The sequence below is a fragment of the Cnephaeus nilssonii genome, assembly GCF_951640355.1.
Source record: "Cnephaeus nilssonii genome assembly, chromosome: 13".
NCBI classification, from domain to species: Eukaryota; Metazoa; Chordata; class Mammalia; order Chiroptera; family Vespertilionidae; genus Cnephaeus; species Cnephaeus nilssonii.
This window is the reverse complement of record NC_137084.1, coordinates 54,647,320-54,668,096: the sequence shown is the minus strand read 5'-3', so window position 1 is coordinate 54,668,096 and position 20,777 is coordinate 54,647,320. Positions and strand designations below refer to the sequence as shown.

The following is a 20,777-nucleotide window of genomic DNA, read 5'->3' as shown; positions in this document are numbered from 1 at the left end:
GCTTAGGCTATTATAAATATATAGATTGGAGTTTTAAGTAAAAAAAAAATTTCCAGATAAATGTCCATAGCATTTTCTCATTTTTGAAATCTCAGATGAATGGAAATGAAGATAATGTGGGATATTAAACAGCTTGAAGAACTTGAAGAGGCATAAAGGAGCTAATCAGTAAAAATATAATGAAGGAATTGAATGCATTCTTCCTGATGTATTATAGTTGATCAACCAACACCTTTTTTCCCATGAGAATAAAAAACTGGTGGCATTTCTGTGGGATCATCTAGCTCTGTGTTTGGCTGGTCTGGCAGATATCCTGCAGTAGATAAATGTGTCACTTTTAAAGGACAACGTCTTTATGTCTAAGAATGGCTTATCCATGGAGGATATTAGTCATGCTTCAGTTATATTTACCAAACATGGCATTTTCCATCAGGGAACTGGATGTAGAGCAAGGATTACTAAATCCCAGAAACAAAATGCACTGACCAGGCAGGACAATCTAACTCAAATATTTATTAAAATGTGAGGGGGACATTTAATTAGTTCAACTTACAAAGTGGCAATTCCACTTCACTGATACCCAGACAGACGTGGAGAGAGGGTAATTACAGAGCCTTACCACCTGGGAGACAGAGCAAGAGTCACAACCACAGTGACCTCACAAGGAGAAGACACAGGAACATCTCAAGCACAGGGATGTGTCCCATTTGCTCCTGCAGCTCCGGTATGAGCACAGTGACTGGCACCATGGACTTATTACTGAATGAATGATTGAATGATTGAATGATTGAATGATTGAATAATTGAAGAGATGGGGAAGGACACCCCAGGCTGAGGAGGAGAGCTTACACAGATACAATCAGTACAACTTCTTGGAAGCCCGGTTGTATGACTGGCGGGCAATGGGGGATGAACCTGACCACCATATTGGGTGGGTGGTGAATCCCAGACTAAAAAACTAAGCTTTATTCTGTAGTGGTCAGAGTCTAGTCAACAGGACACATAGGGGAGTGATCTTGCCAGGGCTCTTGCACTCCAGCTCCCTCAGCCTGTGGGTGAGCTGGGACACTCAGGATGCAGTTTGGAGTCTGCTATGATGGTCTATAGGACAGAGGCTACGGGCCAGAATCAGGCCCATGGAGAGAAGGGCATGGACAGCGCAGACATCTAAGGGACACATTGCCCGATTACATGTGAGATGTGGAAGAGGAAAGCCTCTCTAGGCCACAGGCTAACTCATAACAGACATCCATTTGTTTTCCCAGCAAATGTTTCCTGTGCTAGACCAAGGGCCAGACAATGGAAGATGCTCTTACAAGGCTCAGGGTCTAGTAAGAGAGACAGACACACATATAACAACAGCAGTGCAATGCATGCTGGAATGGAATGGAATGGAATGGAATGGAATGGAATGGAATGGAATGGAATGGAATGGAATGGAATGGAACAGAACGGAATGGGTAAAAGACATCACAAGAGTTTTATTCTGGAATATATTTGAACACAAGAAATATCCAAGACCAAGAAATGCTATCGGTGATACAGGCTATGTAAAGCTACTAGGGTCATTTGTTCAATCATTCATTTAGAAACATAATGTATTGAGAACCTATGTGCCAGGCACTGCTCTAAGTGTGGGGATACAACAGACAAAAATCCCTGCCCACATGAAATCACATTCTAGTGGCGGAGAAGGACAACAAGATAAATAAATATAATATAGGTTATGTGGGAGTGATTAGTGCTGAGCCGAGACAATAAAGCGGGGACGGGAAGGAAGAACCCTCCGAGGGTTGGAGTTTTAGAGAAGACGACCCGGGAAGGCCTCTGGAGAAGACAGAGCCGTGGGCAGCAAGGCCGAGCCACTGTTCCCACGGCTGCTTCTCCAGCTCCAGCCACTTGCTCTGTTTATTTCATTTTCTGAGATTCTCCTCATTCTCTCCAATGCAAACACTTCAGTCTTGATTCATTGGACTAGAACTCGCTAGTTCTCAGAACTGTCCTGGCTCTTTATGGAAGAGAGAGCCCTGGTCCTGTTTAGAGTCTGAAGACAAGGGGGCAGTGATAAATCAAGACTAAGAGAGCACTCGGTATTTTTACACACTCGATACACACACACACACACACACAAATACCACACTGAAGAGTCATGGTGCACTTCCTGCCCTCAGAAAACATCAGCTGGACAGGAGGGGATGGCCATGTGCTTCCCTGGGCCCACCTTTTCATGGCCCTTAGAAGCCAGGACTCCCCCAGGGAGGGTGTGGCCCTGGATCCTTGCACTTCCTGTTGGCAGAGCTGTCCCAAGGCTCACAGGAGAATTCAGTTTATCAACCAACCAGTCCTGCAGGTAGGGACGGGGCAGAGCCTGTGCTGAGCAGTGGGAGCACAGAGAGGCACAGCTGAGGTTCTGCTTGGAGGACTAGGTGATGCCTCCTGGTCTCCTGCCCCCCACCTGCCTTGCCCATTTACCCAGAGGGCCATTTCTCAACGCAGCCTAACATACCACCTGATCTTGTCTTGCCCTTCGCCCTCCCTTTCCCACACTTGGCTTCAAACTTTTTTCTCTTGGCTTGTGGGAGGCCACACTTTCCTGATCTCATGAGCAGCTGCGTTCCAGCCTCCTTGCTGCCTCCTCCTTTTCTTCTTCTGCTATGAACCTCACTTCTAAAGTTGGACCAGGATCCTGTCCTCAGCCCACTTCTCAATCTTATTCTCCTCATTCTCTCCCAAGTGATACTATCTTACTCTGGGATTTTAAATGCTATCTACATGCTGATGCAAGATCTTTCCATTGAAATTTACAACCGGAGATCCTCACTGCACAACTGGGGTATTTACCTCACATCTCCACCTGGGTATCTATTAGACATTTCAAACCTAATGTGACAAACACAAAAATTCTTGATTTTCCTTACTTTATACTTGTTTGTTAACTTGAGAGAAAGGGAGAAACATAGATTTGTTGTTCCACGCATTCATTAGTTGATTCTTTTTAAAAATATTTTTTCATTGATTTCAGAGAGGAAAGGAGAGGGGGAGAGATAGAAACATCAATGATGAAAGAGAATCATTGATCAGTTGCCTTCTGCACCTCCCTACTGGGCACCAAGCCCACAATCCAGGCATGTGCACTGACCAGAAATTGAACCGTGACTTCTTGGTTCATAGGTTGATGCTCAACTGCTGAGCCACACCAGCCAGGCCATTAGTTAATTCTGGTATGCGCCTTAACCAGGGATTGAACCTTGAAGTACCAGGATGATGCTCTAACCAACTGAGCTTTATGGCCAGGGCTTCTTGATTTTTTATTCTCCCCAATCCTCTTTCCCATCTCAGCAATTGGCACCTGGACTCTACCTGCATGCTCAGGCCCCAAACTTAAGTGTCACTCTTCTTCTCCTTTTAAAAATTGAGATACAATTGACATATTAGTTTCAGGTGCATAACATAATGATTGGATATTTGTACATATTGCAAAATGATCACCACAAGTCTTGTTAACACCTGTCACCATTCAGTTACAACCTTTTTTTTTCTTGTGATGAGAACTTTTAAGATTTTAGCAACTTATAATTATATAATACAGTATTATTAACTATCAACACCATACTCTGCATTACATCCCTGGGACTTATTTTATATGTTTATAACTTTTTAACCCCTTTGCCTATTTCACCTCTTAAACAGACAAAATTTGATCTTGCCAGGGCTCTTGCACTCCAGCTCCCTCAGCCTGGGGCATTTCCCCCAAAATCTTCAATGGGCAACTCACAGTCAGGTGTAGCAAGCCTGTGAGCTCCCAGTGGGTAATGCCAGCATGGAAAAGAAAGGCTGTGGTTGGGGTATTGTATTGTTTCACCACCAGAGAGGGCTGCCTACCAAACAAGGGTGCCCAACAGCAGGAGGCAGAGGGTTATCTCACCAGAGGCAAGAGCTAAGGAGGATGGAAGAGCTGGTATTATCTGAGAAGTAGTCACCACGGAGGAACGACACAGATATTTGCCCTTTCGCTCTTCCTCCACTCTACTCCAGCCGCTGGAGGAGCTGGGACCCAGAAAAGAGAGGATCTTTGAATCAAAAAGGGTTTTCTGTTTTAAAGTAACCCACATTGAGGTTTATTCCCCAAAAAGAACCAGGCAACTATGGAATCAGTCTGCCCAGCTCCAAGACCACCATCTCCTCACTCCAGTCTGCTGCCCTAGCTCCCAGCCTTGTTTACTCCCTTCTCTGGTTTATTTCCTTCTCTGGAAAACACTGGACTAAAAACAGATGTGTGTTCACCTGCTGGAAATGGTTGTGTTTACCACCTATGTATTCTACACTTCACCCCGTGAAAAGGAATTTTTAAGTTTCCTTCCCCCATCGGAGGCCTTCAGAATGCTAATCCAGGTGGAGAAGGCGTGCAGTAGGAACAATAAAAACCAGAGATGAGGCACACAGTTAGCTGCAGCCCTACGGTTGTTCCTGGGTTAACAAGGAGGACTGTCAGCCTGCATTCCATACAGTGCTTTGAAGGGCTTACCAATTAAGGCGACCAGACATGCTGCATTTCCCAGGACATACCTGGCGCACACCTTCTGTCCTAGCCTTTTTAGGGATAGAATTCCCTTTCAGCCGGTCTCAAAGAATTCCATTCTAGATGATAAATTGAATGGCTACTCTACCAAGTATCCATGGAAATCAATTAATGGAGGCAACTTCCAGGCATCTTTGAGCTGGTTCATGGCAAGGACTAAGGAAAGGGCAGACATGAACAGTGAGACTCAGGCAAAGCAAGAAGGAAAGTGCAGCAGCTGTCCACTAGGCTCTCTGGCCCGGAGCTGTGACCGCCCTCAGAGAGGAAGTGCTGAGCACGGCTGTCAGAACCGCTCTGGGCACCCTGGGTGGCTGTCATTTACATGTTAGCACATGGCGGATAGAGCGTCATCACTCCAATGCGTGCTTGTCACCCTCAAAAGTTCTGAACCGAAGACTCCTCTAGGTGTCAGAGAGAGGCCACTACCTTAAATATTGACCCAGGTGTCGCTGGGGGCTTGCCCTCCACGGGGCAGGTAGATGAGTCAGTCACACACAGTGAAGGGAATGATCCCCATGTCCCCACTTACTCTACAGGGTTGTTGTTGTTTTTTAAAAATCTATTTCTGGTCCAAAAAAAGTAATGAAAGAATATACATACAACTCTGCCACAGACTGGCTTATATTTCTTTACCTCTTTAGTCCTCCCCTCTCCCCAATGTTGGGGGGAGGGACTAGTTCCTTTATAAAGTCCAAAATTCCAAATAAAGTCTATGGAAAAAATGTGCCCCCAATTCTGCCACAACCTTTTGATACTCAGCAACAAATAGTTTTCAAGTTTCTTCTCTGCCGTTTAGATTCTAAACACTTTCAAATCTGGATACGGGGCTCTGGTTAAACCAAAAGGTTAAACCACCGGCACCTGACAGCACTTGGAGCTCATCAGACTTTGTGCATCATCACCTTGACCCGAAGGCTGTTACAGCAATCCCCAAAATGTATTTATTAGAACACGAAATTGCTCATAAGGAGAAAACAAGGGTGTGGTGATCAAAGATGTTTATTGAAATGCAGATATTAAAACATTAACATGTCTCCAGTACAGGACTTCTTAGCGCTTTTAATGTGCAAACAAGCATGTGAATCCCTGATAAAGGGGGGGCCATTGAGGGGCATCTCCCTCCTCCTGGGTGATGGTGCCCTTTTTATTTTTGGTAGAAAATGTGGAGGGATGAGTGTTTAAGGCACACACTTTAGGAAACTTTCTACTCATCTTACTGGGAATATAGCCTTAGGATGTATAATTAATACATGAATTATCTTAATAATATCATGAGTCCTTTCTTCTTTTTTTACTTCAACTTCCATGATAGTTAATAAAATGCTTCCTTCTATTACCACTGAAAAGATGGACATGTTGAATGATTTTACAGTCTTGAGGTGTGCTGCCCGGAGCACGTGGGTACAAATCCTTAGTAAAGTTACAGCTACTTGAGAACTAAACATTGATGCTATTTTGACTTTCTGCCATTGCCTCTCCTTGCTGAGGGAAGCTTAGCCTTTTCACAAGATCGACATGAAGAAATCAAGGTATATTTATTTTTTAAAAAATCAGTTCTGATCTAGGTGTTCAGTGAACACCTCTTTACATGAAGCAAAAGCAAAACCAAACAAAACCCCCAAATACCAGAGGTAGAGATGGAGACTGCTCTTCTTCCTCAGGCTAGATTCTTGCTAGATTCTAAAGCAAATTGTATTCAGAAGATTCCTGGTGGCCCTGTGCCTCTTTGCTATGCATAGTATTTTTTTTTTTAATCCTCACCCAAGGATATTTTTCCATTGATTTTTTTAGAGAGGGAAAGACAGAGAGAAATATCGATGTGAGAGAATCACATTGATTGGTTGCCTCCTTTATGAGCCCTGACCAGGGCCCAGGTCAGGGAGGAGCCTTCAACCAAGATACGTGCCCTTGACTGGAATTGAACCTGGGATCCTTTGGTCCGCAGGCTGACTCTCTATCCACTGAGCCAAACTGGCTAGGATGCTATGCATAGTATTTCTTATGTGATTTAAAGAAAGCACTATGGTTGTACATTTCTTGAGTGCTTTAGCAAGATTATCCTTCTGAAAAGCTCAAGAGACACACAAGCCAAACCACCTGGGGGAGGTTTAAGCATCAGTACTGTATTTGGATGTCCTCACAAATAGTGAGAAGGCAGGCTGAAGTTACCCGGGGAGTGAGAACAGCAAACATCTGCCTTGTGACCCATTTGTAATCCATTTAAAAAGAAGAGTTCAGGCTGAGAGGCAAAGAATGAAAATATAAAATGAGTCAAACTCTTTCCTTTACATACTGTGACTTTCCTATTGATAAAATGTTCATAAAGGCACTTACTGGAGTGATGATTCTGATCCATTTTGCCTTCTCCCAATTGCCATTGTTGCTACTGTATTTGATTACGTGCCTTCAGCTTAGAGTATTCCAGTAAAATAGGCCCTTTTAAAGCTAGTGGGGGGGAAAAAAGTCATGTTGTTTTTTCTTATAGCACCTTCCAAATATTTTTACTATAAAATAAGTAAAGTACAAGAGAAAAGTGTCCAAATGACCCAAGCACGCAGCTCCCCGAAAGCACCCTGAAAAGTATGCGGAATAATTCTGATTAGGCCGTGAGACTGTGCCAGGCTCCAAACAAGTCCTTATTCTGCCGTGACATCTGCTGAGCAATGCATCCATTGTTCTCTGGAATTTAATTCATTTTCAATTACTCCATCCAAATGATAAAACATGAGATGTGCTACACTCCGGGGGGAAAATGCAATGATTGTTTGTAGTGTGACCACAACTGTTCGCTGGGAAGCAACACAGCCTGCTCGAATGAGGCCCTGATTCTTGTCTTCCGAAAAACAGCTAGTTCGAGAAATGTGAGTGAAATCCTGTTAAATCCTGGAAGTGTTGGCATAAACCATCTAGCCTACTCTGGGGTGGGCCATATGCAAAGTCTTCCTCAAACGTAGAGCAACAATCTTCGGAAGAGAAACTATTTCAAAACTAAAAAACATCTTGGGTACTGACTGACTGTAAGATGTAATTTAATGTGTACTAACATAGTCAACAAATTATTTTACTGATCAAGGACTACTGCGCAGATGCTCCAAATCCAACTGCCTGTCTCAGAAGCGCTGTGAAAGGTACCATGTGTTGTATGCCGCAGGGAACACCGCCATCTGGACACATTAGTGATTAGGAGTTTAAAACAAAACAAAACAAAAATAAGATGACTCTCAGGAGAAAATACACACTATACACACATTAGAATTTATATCTCCTGTATGCCACATATTTAATATAAACCTTTGCAACAAGTTCAGATGAAATGAAAATCAAAGTTCTCAAAAAGTGAAAGGTTAACTTAATCGCTAAAGAGTCCCCATTGCCCCAAACATCAGTATGCTTTTTATTTCTATGCAAAAGTAGGCTTTCCAACTGCTCAAATGATATGACATGATACACAAACCAATTTTCAAATCATGATGCCAGTCATCTTGCAATTTTAAAAAATGATGTAAAAGGTATTATGACACATTACACACACACACATGCACACACACGCACACACTCGAACACACGCACCAATGACCACATGTGGCCTCTCCTAAAATAAGGACATGAAGACCTGTAAGTGCTGCAGGAAGGATTCCCGTGTCACCCCTCCCTGCAATCCAGGTAGTTTCCTTTAATCCAATAGCAAATCTGGGCATACTTGAGAGGCGTGATCCTAACAGCGACATTGAAATCCTGTGGCGAACCATTCATGTCTACCCACTGGTGCCCTGAAAAGATGCCAATAATTTTTCGCTCCCACTTCTGCTGCGGTCTCTTCCACATCCTCACGTAGACCCCTGACCCACTGGCCCCGGGCTGGGCGTCACACTGCTGGTAGAGCAGGTCATAGGTCTCATCTTTGACGTCGCAGAAGCGGTACACCAAGTTGCCCAGTCGATCATTGTCATAGCCAGAGAAGTGGATTCTTCCCCCCGGCAGCTGCTTGGCAGGAGGGCTCACCCCGATCTTCATGAACTTTCTCTTGTGGAGTTTTTTGAGTTCCAGGAGCGCATAGTCATAATCCATGCCAATGTCGTTGGCATTGCCCTTGATCCAACCTTTGGGCACGTGGGTGCGTTTCACTCGGATCCATTGAAATTTCATCTTCTCGGGCACGGCTGCGCTGGAGTTGTTGGCCCCTCGGCCGTCTTTAACCTTGGGCTTCAGGAAGCCCACGCGGAGTTTCTGGGTTCCTTTCACGTAGGTCTTGCCATCGTGTATGCAGTGGGCAGCCGTGAGGACGTGCTTCTCGGACACCAGGGTGCCGGTGCAGCCTGTGGATAGCTTCACCGACGTCGAGAAGGGGTAGTTGAGCAGGAAGTCCTTCCCAAAAATGCTGAACCTGCTGTCGTAGCCGTAAATCTGCCGCTTCCTCCGGGACTTGCCCGAAGACGCGCTGCCACCACCGCCGAGGACATAAATGCCCACCTGGGTCTCGGTGCGGCTGCCGTTGGCATAGAGCGTCTCATAAGACAGGTACTGCTTGACCTCTTCGTAAGTGGGCAGTGGGGTTCCCTTATGACACTGGGGTCCACATGAGGAGGACACTTCCAATTTGGCTTCGGCCCCGAAGTCTGGCTTAGCTAAGTGGAGAGTGGACTGGGGCAAGATGACGGGGAGGCGGTAAGCGGGCCAGGTGGGTTTCCAGTGGGCACCGGAGGGGCTCACCTGCCCCACAGCACAGAGGAGGAGGAGGAGCATGAGGAGGAGGAGGAGGAGCCCGGGAATCCCCGCCATGCTGAGCACCACTCTCTGTGGGAACAAAGACAAGCGGGTCAGGAGGGCAAGGGGCCAAGTGCTGGTTTACTGCAAACGCAGTCAACGGCATGCGTGTCATTGTTTCATATATATATATTGATTTCAGAGAGGAAGGGAGAGACAGAGAGAGAATCATTGATTAGCTGCCTCCTGCACACTGCCCCACTGGGGATCGAGCCCGCAACCGGGGCATGGGCCCTAACCGGGAATCAAACTGAGATCTCCTGGTTCATAGGTCGACATTCAACCACTGAGCCATGCCGGCGGGGCTGTCACTGTTTCTAAGTCTGCAAACCCTCCTCAGGAATCAGGGTGTGGAGAGGAATCCCTAGATGATGGTTTCACCACAATGCAAGGGCTTGACCTTGGAACACTCCCATGGCCTGGTGTCCAAAGCGAAGTCGGGTGCTCATTCCCTTCTTAGTTGAAGATGCCCCTAAGGACGGCCCACTGCAGGGCAGTGTGTGTAGGGTCATCAATCCCCAGATGAACTGATGGACCAGCCTCAATTTCTTGTAATTTTGAGCCTTCTTTGTGCTTCAGACTAAACCTTCGTATTTCCCTACCTCCTTCGTCCCCCTGCCTTTCTTTCCTCTCATTCTCATTAAAGCATGAACTTGGAGCATCTACAGAGCACCTTGCTCACGCAGAGGGTAAACTTACTCAGCTTGCTGAGTGACACGGCATACGGAGGGATAGCTCCACTGTGTCACTTGTATTGGGACTCCCATTACCTCTAAATACTGGGTGCATTTCCAAGGATAAAAGGCTTTTGGGTTCTTTTTTCTTTGTGTGTGTGTGTGTTTTGTTTTTCTTTTGCTTTGAATTTAGAACAACCTTACCTATTAAAATTTAGTGCCAGAGTAGTCAGGCCTCTAACATACAAAATATTTCTTCTTCCTATAGGATTTGTCTTATATCAGCAGGACCTTTGTCAAAGGTCGATCGCATCATGACTGTCACCGTTGGTTACTTTTTCAGGCCTTTGTCTCTATGGTCCCAGCTAGTCTAAATGCCTTGAATTTGGGCCTAGGCTAGCACTCAGCACCGATTGATTGATTTATTGTATTCGTGAAAAACTGAGCAAATGATTGGTGTGGCTCAAAAAAATCCTTTTTTTGAATGATGCATGCTGAGTGCTAATGACAGCGATGTATGAGGGTGATGTGGTAGCTCAGAGAAAGGGCATGAAGTGAGCTATGGGAGGAAGAAGAACAGGGAGGGGTTCCAGAGGAGGTGAGGCTGGAGATGGGAGCTGAAGCCGAACGGAAGTTAGATCACTGAAGACAGAGTGAAGGGGCCTCTTAGAGGAAACAGCCGTCTGTGAGGACAAGGAGCCTGGCGACAGGGCACGCACATCATTTCAGGAATCGTGCTTAGCTCCGCAAGGGTGGAACAGAAGAAGTAACAGAGGCAACAGGCAAGAGCTGGATTGTGAAGGGCTGAGTATAGGAGATGAAGGAGTTTGGATTTCATCCTGAAAGGTGTGTTTAAAGCCTGAGATCAATCACCCCACAAGAAAAACAACAACAAAAAGAAGATGGGAAGTAGAACTTTCCCAGATGTCGAAGCATCGGTCGGTTTTGAATGGCTCTGAACCTTCTATTCAAGGGAAGCTGACTAACAGGTGAGGTAATTCATTCATGCTCAGACATCCCAAAACTAGGACAAGGAGGGGTTAGGTCTCAAGAGGCTAGTGGAATGTAGCAGGAGTCAGAAGGAAACTGTTCCATCATTCTCACCCTCTCCCTCTTTGGAAGTACAGACCCATTTGCAATGTTGGGGTGCCATTGAGTTAACTGATCTAGTCCAGCTGAGCATGCCAGTCCATATCCCCATTATCCACACACTGTATTTCTAAAAATGGGGGTGCCCCACCCACCTCTGGGATCCTTGTGCTTGTCACTTTCATCTGCTGCACTGGATGGTTGGGCATCATCCAGTGTATCAGAAGGTTGCCAGTTTGATTCCTGGTCAGGGCATGTGCCCCGGGTTGTGAGCTCCATCCCTAGTGGGGGTGTGCTCGTATGATTCTACTTCTGTCAGGGAGAACAGGGATGGGGAAAGAAGGCAGGATGTCCTGGAAAGCCAGTTCCTTGGGACTTCCTGATTCCTTGAAACTGCTTCTCTCCATTTTTCCAAATAGGAAGGATCCACGGGCCCTTTCGTGGGAAGGAACTACATCTAATTATTTCCTCTAAATTCTTTAAATCATGGGGTGCATGTGCACAAACGACGGAAAGTTCTTTAATCAAAGAATGACATGCATACATGCATAGCCCATGGACACAGACAATAGTGAGGTGAAGGCCTGGGGTGGTGTGGGGGTTGGGCGGAGGGGAGAGTAGGGGGGAAATGGGGGACATCTGTACTGCTGACAACAATAAAAAATTAAAAAAAAAAAAAAAGATGAAAGCTCCAAGTAGACAAGGGAGGGGATGCTAAGGCTAGTACAGGCCAACTTTATGGGTGGGGTAGGTGTGGTGAGGACGACCATGTAGGAGACTTCGGGGATGGCTCTGTATCTGATTATTCCCATCTCCTGGGCGAGGACCCAGCTCTTGGGCATATCTAGGGCTTGGACAGCCTTTTCTCTATGTAAGTTGCTGTCTAGGTGACTAAGCACCCCCACACTAGAATCCCTGCCAAGTGTGATATGTACTAGGAGGAATCATGTACCTCCCACGAGGCTGTATCTTGGACCCCGAGACACCACCCCCTCCTTTCTTCGACTAATGTGGAGAACGTTAATGCTGCTAACACTGAGCAGCAGACGTGGTAGGCCAAGTGTTACTTCAGCTAATCTTAAGCAAGAAAACACAGACTCCAGACAGAGGTGCAAGCTGCCAAGTAGTCCTGTTTTCAAAATATAATTTTTAGGGGAGAGAGAGAGAGAGAGGAGGAGATGAGATCTTATTATACTATGTATTACCTTAAGTTGTCAATAATATTTTCGGTGTGTATGATGACCATAACAGTTAAAATATGCTCATATTATTATCTAGATCATGCATCTTCAAACCCCAAACCTGAAATTTGCATGTTAACTGGATACTGGGAATAGAGAGTTTGAATTATCTACTGTAGCAGAATCGCTCCAGTGGCGTCTGTCTTTAGCTTCATCCATGTGTCCAGACACTGAAATAGTCCTTTGCCAAGGGTATCAGGAAAGAGAATAGTAAGAAAGAGTCTGGAACTAGGATCCATCTAGAAGCCTTGCATTAATAAATTAACCCCCTCTCAGGCAAAATTAACTCTAATTTCATTTTTCTAAGTGCTTTGCCTATAGTAAACCCCTGCTTGAAAAATACTTTTGCCCTGGCTGGTGTGGCTCAGTTGGTTGGGTGTCATCCAGTGCACCAGAAGGTTTTTGCTTTGATTCCTGGTCAGGGCACGTGTCCCAGGGTTATGAGCCCCATTCTCAGTGCAGGTGTGTGCAGGAGGCAGCCTATCGATTTATTGCTCTCACATCAATGTTTCTCTCTCTCTCTCCCCCTCTCCCTTCCACTCTCTCTAAAAACCAATAAAAAATTTAAAAGAAAAAAATTTGCAAAGGCCTTGAAGCATGACCATCCCTCTCTTGGTTGTTGATTTTTCTAAGTCTGTCTTTCAAAAAGAAACAATGTTTTTACAAGTCAGTTCATGAGAGTTAGTGGGTATGGAGATATTAGAACAAGTCTTTTCCTGAGCGTGAGCACTGGGCAGTTAGCTAGGCCCTCTCACTAGCCACAGCTTCACTCCAGCCTCTTGACATAGGATCAAATTTATTCTTCAGCAAAATGATGGGTGACTAAGCCAAGAACCTCTAGGATAACTTACAAATCACACAGTGCTGCTAGAGAAGGCTAAAGCGTCTATCACAGAATATTACTCTTCTAGACAGAGAATTATCTAATGAGTATTAAATAATATTACCAATTCAGAGTCCTTACAAGTTAAATTCTGGGCATTCAGCCAGTTAAGGAGTCTACCATCTATAAAAACTGCTAAACCACAAGGCAAGGTGAAGTTCTAATCCCTTAGAAATAAGCTTTTCAAATACCTCAAAAGCCAGGGATTCTATTAGTTTGAAACATTGTTTACAAGTTCCCTATATTATTACTTAAATCTATTAATTAACTTGTGGGGTACAACCTTGTTCTGACATTTTCTACCTTTAAATATATATATATATTGATTTCAGAGAGGAAGGGAGAAGGAGAGATAGAAACATCAATGATGAGAGAGAATCATTGATTGTCTGTCTCCTGCAGGCCCCACACTGGGGACCGAGCCCACAACCCGGGCATGTGCCCTTGACCAGGAATCCAACCAGCAACCTCTCTGTGCACAGGACGACGCCCAGCCACAACTGGCCAGGGCACCAGGTGATCTCTTTAGTCTTCTCAGCTCTGGTCTTTTCAGGTCTAGGAGTCTCTAATTTTATAACTTTCTAGGGTCACAAAAGCCCAGGGCAGGCACTATGCTGTTCACAGATAGCATCTGTGCAGCCAGTCACAGCTCAGGCAGGGGCTTTCCTTTAGGAAACTCTGGAGGGTGGGGGCATTGGGCAAAAGAAAAAGGAAATTTTACCATGTTAATCCCTTGCTTATCGGGGTGACAAGATTTCCCTGTTCAGTCATCAAAGAAAGCAAAGACCTCCAACAGAGGGCGGCTTTCAAGAATAGAAGGAAGGATGGCTGGGTGTGAATGCTCTCGGGAGAGTGTGGGCTGACCTGCTGCTTGCTCCCTGAGGCACTCACACATTCCCCTGGCCCCTTCCCCATTAATCACACACCAAGGAGAATGGGGATGCTTTAAAATCAGGTAGGTGGCTTTGCATTAATTCCTCAACTCACCTGATTATAGAATAATTCCCCAGGAGACAAATAATCATTGTTTCCATTTTTATCAGCTCTAGGTAAGCCTGTGCCATGCCCAGTTATTTAAACAGAAACACTCTAGAATGTAAACAGATGTAATAAAAACATTCATAAGTGCACAGCTGGAAAGGTAACTAAATGGGTTACATAACTTTAAGTTCTCTCTTTACAAATGAATCATTACAGAACTGTCTGGAAAACTCACACCTTAAACTAGGAATGAAGATGTCCAAGTCTTATCTGATTATATCTAAATCTGGATGAAGAAAATTCAGGTCTACAACATTTCGTTTTTTAAGAACAAGCCTTTGTACAGGATAAGAATTCCTCATACACATATTTATCTTTTAAAGTTCTCAGCTAAGTATGTTCGTGCATCACTACACCCAAATGGCAAAGCAGAATGGAAAATTAAGGTAGGCAAATATTTTCTCACCACGCTTAGTAATAGGGAAACTGTATTCCTTTTCCAACTCTGTATACTGACTCACAAGAGGATTACACAGTCCATGCTCCATCACTCATTGTGAGCCACCGTCCCGCTGCCCACCGTCTAAACATATGCATACCTCATGAGGATGCTGCCACTTCAGGACCTCACTACGAGCTCAGAGGTGCAAACAACACTCATCTCCTTGGAGACTGGGACCAAGACTGCTCTCTTCTAGGTCTGCACCTTAGACTTCAAAACTGCAACAACACAGGCCTCCTCCAGAGGGCACGTGTTTGGGAGAAAGCTATAACGCCTATAGCAAGCAAGTGCTGGGAGGACAACGTGTAAACTATTGCACAACGGATGAACTCCGGTGACCACTGTAAACAGTCATCACAGAAAGAGACAGTGGGAAAGTTTGTGAAGACAGACGTTTTGGACACCAGTTGGAAGGATGAACAAAGGGTTTTCCGTGGCATCTGTGGCTGGGGACACTGAACAGTGAAACCAGGCTAATTCCTAAAGCAAATACCTAAAAATGAACAAAGCTCTGTAGCCAGGCTTGCTCTCATTTTCCAAAGTCACCGAATCTGTTAAAGGAAAACAGACCTGATCACATAATGGCTTAAGAATTACAGTCCTGTACAGGAAAGAAATGCAGGGCATTTACAAGTGCAGCCACCCTAAACATAATCTGGTGGGCAATAGAAGCTTAACTGCTCTATCAGATTTTAGGCAAAATGAACTACCCTAGTGACCGGGGATAAACCTGGCAGCAGTACACGAACAAAGTGTATAAAACTGTCAATGGTGAATCCATGAGAAACAAATCCCCTCCCCGCCCCCCTCCACCCCCGGGGATCTATGAGAAGAAACAGGGAGGAGAACCTGAGACTCTGAAACAAGGCAGAGAGGGCCCAGCAATGTTCTCAGGCCACTAATGGCCTCCTTGGCATTTATGCTACAGACAGAAAAATGCGCCCACCATTCACCATCTACCTGAATAAGTTGTCGGTGTTACAGAATGAGATCCATATTAGTTACCTTGGAATAATGCTTCCTTTGCAGTTCAGGCACAGGAAGGGATGAAAAATTACCTCTCGACTTTATATGAGACAAACACAAGAGAAACAATGTATTGAAATGCAGATGGTGTGCATATGATCACCAACACTTCCCCCAAGTACAGAGAAGGGCTTTCTGGGGTATTTCCTAAGCGCCTTCTCCCCACTCCACCTCCCATGCACTCCTGCCTAACAGAGACGTCTTGGGAGACAGCGATAAGTCTATTTTGAATGCTCTTATGCACAAATAGGGCCCTGGAGCAAGTGCAATAAATATCCGGATATTAAGTTGGCATTCGGCTTTTGGCCACAGCTGCCCTCAGACTATGAATTTAACTCCTTCTCACAGCACCACTCGTAAAAACGATTCTCACTTTGGCCTATCTGATCCTAAAAAGTGCTTGGGGGGGGGGGGGAGGGGGGAAGGGAGGACCCCCTCAAGTTCAATTTCAGGAGCTGAGAGAAGTCAGCCAGCCCCATGCCAACACTAACCGGGAGCTTTCCACCCCCTATGGGCTGTTTCTGAAATCTCCTGGGTGTCGCCCAAAGGGCAATAAAACAAACAGGATTTTTATCAGCTCTTTTCTGGTGAAAGCAAACCAAATTTGTACTCTGAAAGGGAGTGGCGGTTTTCCTGCACCTACACAATTCTCCCTCCTCTTTTAAGACACTTTTTAAACTTTTTTGCAAACTTTTATTTATAAGTTACCGCGTGATGGATGACCACAGGCTGAAGAAGTCTTTGCTTTCAACAACTCGTCCCCAGACACCCGTTTCTTAGGGAAGCACAGGGTCCTTCCCTAAGGCCCCGGAGAACAGGTCCTGTTCCCCAACCTGTGTCCACTGCCCTTTCCTTGCTGGCTAAGGTGCGTGCACAACCACGTGCCCAGGGTTAAAATTTAATGTTCCGATCTTGTTGGAACATTTACACGCAAAACTCGAGGAAAACAAGTAGTGGTGGTTGTGGTGTGTGCAGGAGGTGGGGTGTTGCCACCCTGAGGAGAGCGTGCCCAGAGCCGGCTTTCTCCTCTCCCACCCCCACCAGGCATCCCAGGTAGCAGTGTCTTCCGAACCTTCTTTCCCCGCCCGCTTCTCGGGTGACAGTGCGTGAATCCAAGTGCCCAGCAGCGCCCGAGTCTCCGCGGACTTCTTCCTGCCGCTGGTCCCAGCCCTCCAGCCCCCCAGCCCCCCAGCCCCGAGGACGGCCCGGGCCAAGTCCTCCGTGCGCTCCGCAGACACCCCACGCCGTGCGCCCCGGCCCATTGTCCCGCTCCTCCCGCGCCCCGCCGCCCCGCGTCCGGGAGGGCGCCCCGACCGCGCCCGCACTCACCCGCGCCGAGCTGCCCGCCGGGGCCGGGGTTCCTGCGCCGCTCAGACAGGTGTGGGCGCCGGGAGGGCGCGCTCAGCTCCCATGCCTGCCCCGCGGCGCTACCGAGTGCGAGCGGGCGGGCGAGCGAGCGGCGCGGGCAGCAGGCGGGTCCGCCCCCCACGCCTCTCGGGGCCCGCCCGCCCCGCCTCCGCCTTCGGGGAAGCCGCGCGCCCGCCACCCGCCCCACCCCCCCGCACGCCGACCGCGCCCCCTCCCCTCGCCGCCGGACCGGGGCCGGAGCCGGGCGCGCGGCCCCAGGCAGGTGGGTCCCGGCGGCGCGGCGGCACGCGCCCGTCCCGGCCTCTCGGCGCCGGTCTGCGCCGGTTCTCGCGGAGGGCGCGCCCTGCCCAGGACCCTTGCGCCTTCACCCTCCCGACACCGCTCACCCCCGGGGCTGGAGTGCGCTGCCTCCTCACCAAACACATGACTCCTCCTCCCCCCAAATCCACCGAGCGGGGGGCCTGGATCACACCTGGCGCCCCAGGAAGCCCCTCTGCCAATTTGAAGAATTGGCGAAAATCCGTGCGCTCCCCACCCCACAAGCACTTTGGAGAGATTTTAGGTGGCGACCAAGTTCCTCCCAGCTTCACCCAGTTTCTCAGGTGCCTCCAAGGAACGGAACCCCGCATTCTGGTGACGCGCCCACCAATGCTTTGCCTCCCATACAGCACCCAGTGCGGTGCGTGGGGACCGGAGCGCACACAGCAGGGGCAACTTGAGATGCTGGCTGGTGAGCCCGCGGGCCTCAGCTCTCTGTCGCGGCACCGGCTGGTGGAGCCACCTCCTCGCCCAGTGGGCCGGCTACCCAAAAGTCACTCCAAGGGGCGCACAATTCAGTCTTCCTCTAACCAGGTGGGTGACTGTGCCATTGAAGAACCTAGTGGTAGAGCCTTCCTGTTCTCTCCCAAATACATCAGAATTTTATTTAAATGGCCAGTCACTGAGCGCCTCTCTGAACCAGCTTCACATATAAGGCCATTGTGGTGAAGGAGATGCAGATTACCAGTATTTCACAGCTAAGGAACCGGGGGTTTACAGAGGGTGAATCATTAGCCCCAAAGCACATAGGCCACGTTTTTTTTTTTTCGTTTTTTTTTTTTTTTTTTTTTCTATCAAGTCTGGTAGCCTTTCTATCTCCCATCAAAGCCTGCTCTCCAAAAGAGAGGGCCTAACATACTATTTCACACCAAAGTGTTAATGACATATCTCAGGCGTTTGCGTTTGTAATCTATTTTAAATAGGAAAGCCCCCAAATACATGTTATTGTGTGGTGTTTCTCAAATGTGAGGAAAACCCATATCCGCCACTATTCTACGGGCAAATTTTTCTTAGACCTCCTCAGCATTGGCTTAAATTATTTTCTTTAAAAATGTTGCCTACAGATCTAGATGTATACATATATAACCAGATATAAGCTTAAGTTACAGCTTTTGAACAACGCTGGAATAAATCCAAAACAAATTTATAAATAACATATAAAATCCTCTTCCCAGAACTATAAAATTTGAGTTAGTAATGTTTACCCAACTACTAGCCTTACGTGGTACTGACGGCCTAGGTTGGGTCCATTTGAGCTCCGTGTGGCTCTCCACTGTCATGGTGTGTGAAGTGCCCTGCATGGACCCAATTTTCTCACCGTTTTCGTGGTCCAGCTATCACACCTCCTTTCCTCCACACTGTGTCATTGTAATACAGCACTGGACTCTAACACATCTTTTAGAGGTGAACTTTGTGCTGTTCCTTTGTTATTAGCATCAGAACTGAAGTGGGAACTCTTTCACGGTGTCGAGGCCTGGCACACATAGGCACTGAAATCAGCAACAAGTACTTGGTACCATTCACTTGTTATCATAAGTAGGAAAAAAATTAAATTATGAATCTTCAAGAGACTGGAGCTCCCAATTGGAGAAACACCATTAAAAGCCAAATGCTTGATAGAGGAGCTGAGGATGGAATTGGAAGGAGGGAGAGAAGGGACAGACTTCCCAACTCTGCTCCAGTTGTATTCGTTTTACTCCAGTTCAACAAGTATTGATTTAAGCACACATTACACATAAAGCATTGTGCCGGGCTCCAAATGAAAGAGATGGCCACGGGAAGACAGAGCAGGACATAAATAAGAGGGTGCCCGCGGCATTCGCCTGGGGGAGCACCATTCCAGGCTCTTCCACTTCTTGGCTGTGTAGCTTTTGGCTGAACCTTTCTGTGCCTCAGTTTCCTTTTTAAAAGGCCATAGGGTCGTTTTAAGAATTGAGTGAATTAATACACATAAAATGGTTAGCACACCGCCTGGCACAGAGCAAGCCCTCAGTAGACACGAGCTATGTTATGTCTGTTGTGCAACAAGGACGTCCCTTAGCTCCGTCCTGCAGCACACACCCCGGCCCACTTTAGCATTCATTGCTCATTTGCCTTGGCAGCTTTAAAAATAACATTGCAACCAAGTTGGGGAGGTAGAATCACGGAGAACAAGGTAATTATTGCCATCATTCAGAGTCAGAAACTGAGACACCAGAGGGCCCAAAAGCACATCTCTCCCCTATTGCCATCCCCACAGCGGGTCTCAGGCCTATTGGCCCTACCCAGACAGGAGCTCTCCCTACTGATGACCACGGGGAGCTCAGGGCTTGAACAAACACCACAGGCTTCTGTTGTTTCCTGGAGCTGTCAATAGTAAAATGAGAGGGTACTATGTGGCTCCAAGGTTGTCACTGTGATTGTCGTAAGGACAATGTTGAGGACAGATGTATAGAGTACTTTGACCTCCCAACAGAAACACCCTGTGTAAATAGCAGGTATCCTTTTGCTTTCTTTTTTATATTTGCTCACTCCCCTCCCTAAATAACAAAATAAGAAAACCGAAATCCTCACTGCTTCTTAAGAATTTAATTCAACTCCATAATTGTAATTCTCAAATACTTTCCATATGCATAGCAATAGAATGCAGAAGGCAGCCGATCAATGTTTCTCTCTCTCTCTCTCTCTCTCTCTCTCTCTCTCTCTCTCTCTCTCTTTCCCTCTACCTTTCTATCTCTCTCTCTTAAAAAAAACTGAAAAAACAAACAAACAAACAAAAACAATATACCCTAGCTGGTTTGGCTCAGTGGATAGAGCTCCAGCCTGTGGACTGAAGGGTCCCAAGTTCGATTATGATCAGGAGCACATGCCCGGATTGCGAGCTCAACCCCCAGGGGGGAGCATGCAGGAGGCAGCCAATCAATGATTCTCTCTCATCATTGATGTTTCTCTCTCCCTCTCCCTCTCCCTTCCTCTCTGAAATCAATAAAAGTATATATTTTTTTAAAAAGCAATAAAAACATTAAAAAAATACATTCAGGTCAAGGCTCACACATTTACTTAGTGGCAGGTCTGTATAAGGTGACTGTACAGGGGCAAATATCTATCACCTTTAGGAAATTATGCTACAAATATAAACAAAGCAAACTCAAAGATAGGAGAAAGTGAGATAAGGGCTGGTTCTGGCTACAGCCTACGAGCATGGAAGAGGGAATCGTTAATCCTCGCTCAGGCAGGGGTGAAGGCTCCTATAAGGTGGTAGAATTTGAGCTGAAACTCAAAGGAGAAGGTTTGAGCAAGGTTTGAACAAACATCTCATTGGTTCATCCACTATAGAAATGAGAGAATCAGTGGGTGAATGAAAGGGGTAGAA

At 46.5% G+C, this 20,777-nt stretch overlaps 1 protein-coding gene across 1 annotated transcript; it reads right to left on the bottom strand.

Moving 5' to 3' along the window:
- Positions 1-7,813: 7,813 nt before the first annotated feature.
- On the bottom strand, positions 7,814-17,230 carry PRSS23 (serine protease 23). The gene is made up of 2 exons (XM_079787936.1): positions 17,069-17,230; positions 7,814-9,373 (listed from the first exon to the last, which is right to left on the bottom strand). The coding sequence occupies exon 2, from the start codon at positions 9,356-9,358 to the stop codon at positions 8,222-8,224; it is 1,137 nt and encodes a 378-aa protein (XP_079644062.1). The 5' UTR covers positions 9,359-9,373; positions 17,069-17,230; the 3' UTR covers positions 7,814-8,221.
- Positions 17,231-20,777: the final 3,547 nt, after the last annotated feature.

What these genes read in the sequence shown, in the direction of transcription:
- PRSS23 (XM_079787936.1), bottom strand. Translation starts at nt 9,358, where the DNA reads ATGGCGGGGATTCCCGGGCTCCTCCTCCTCCTCCTCATGCTCCTCCTC.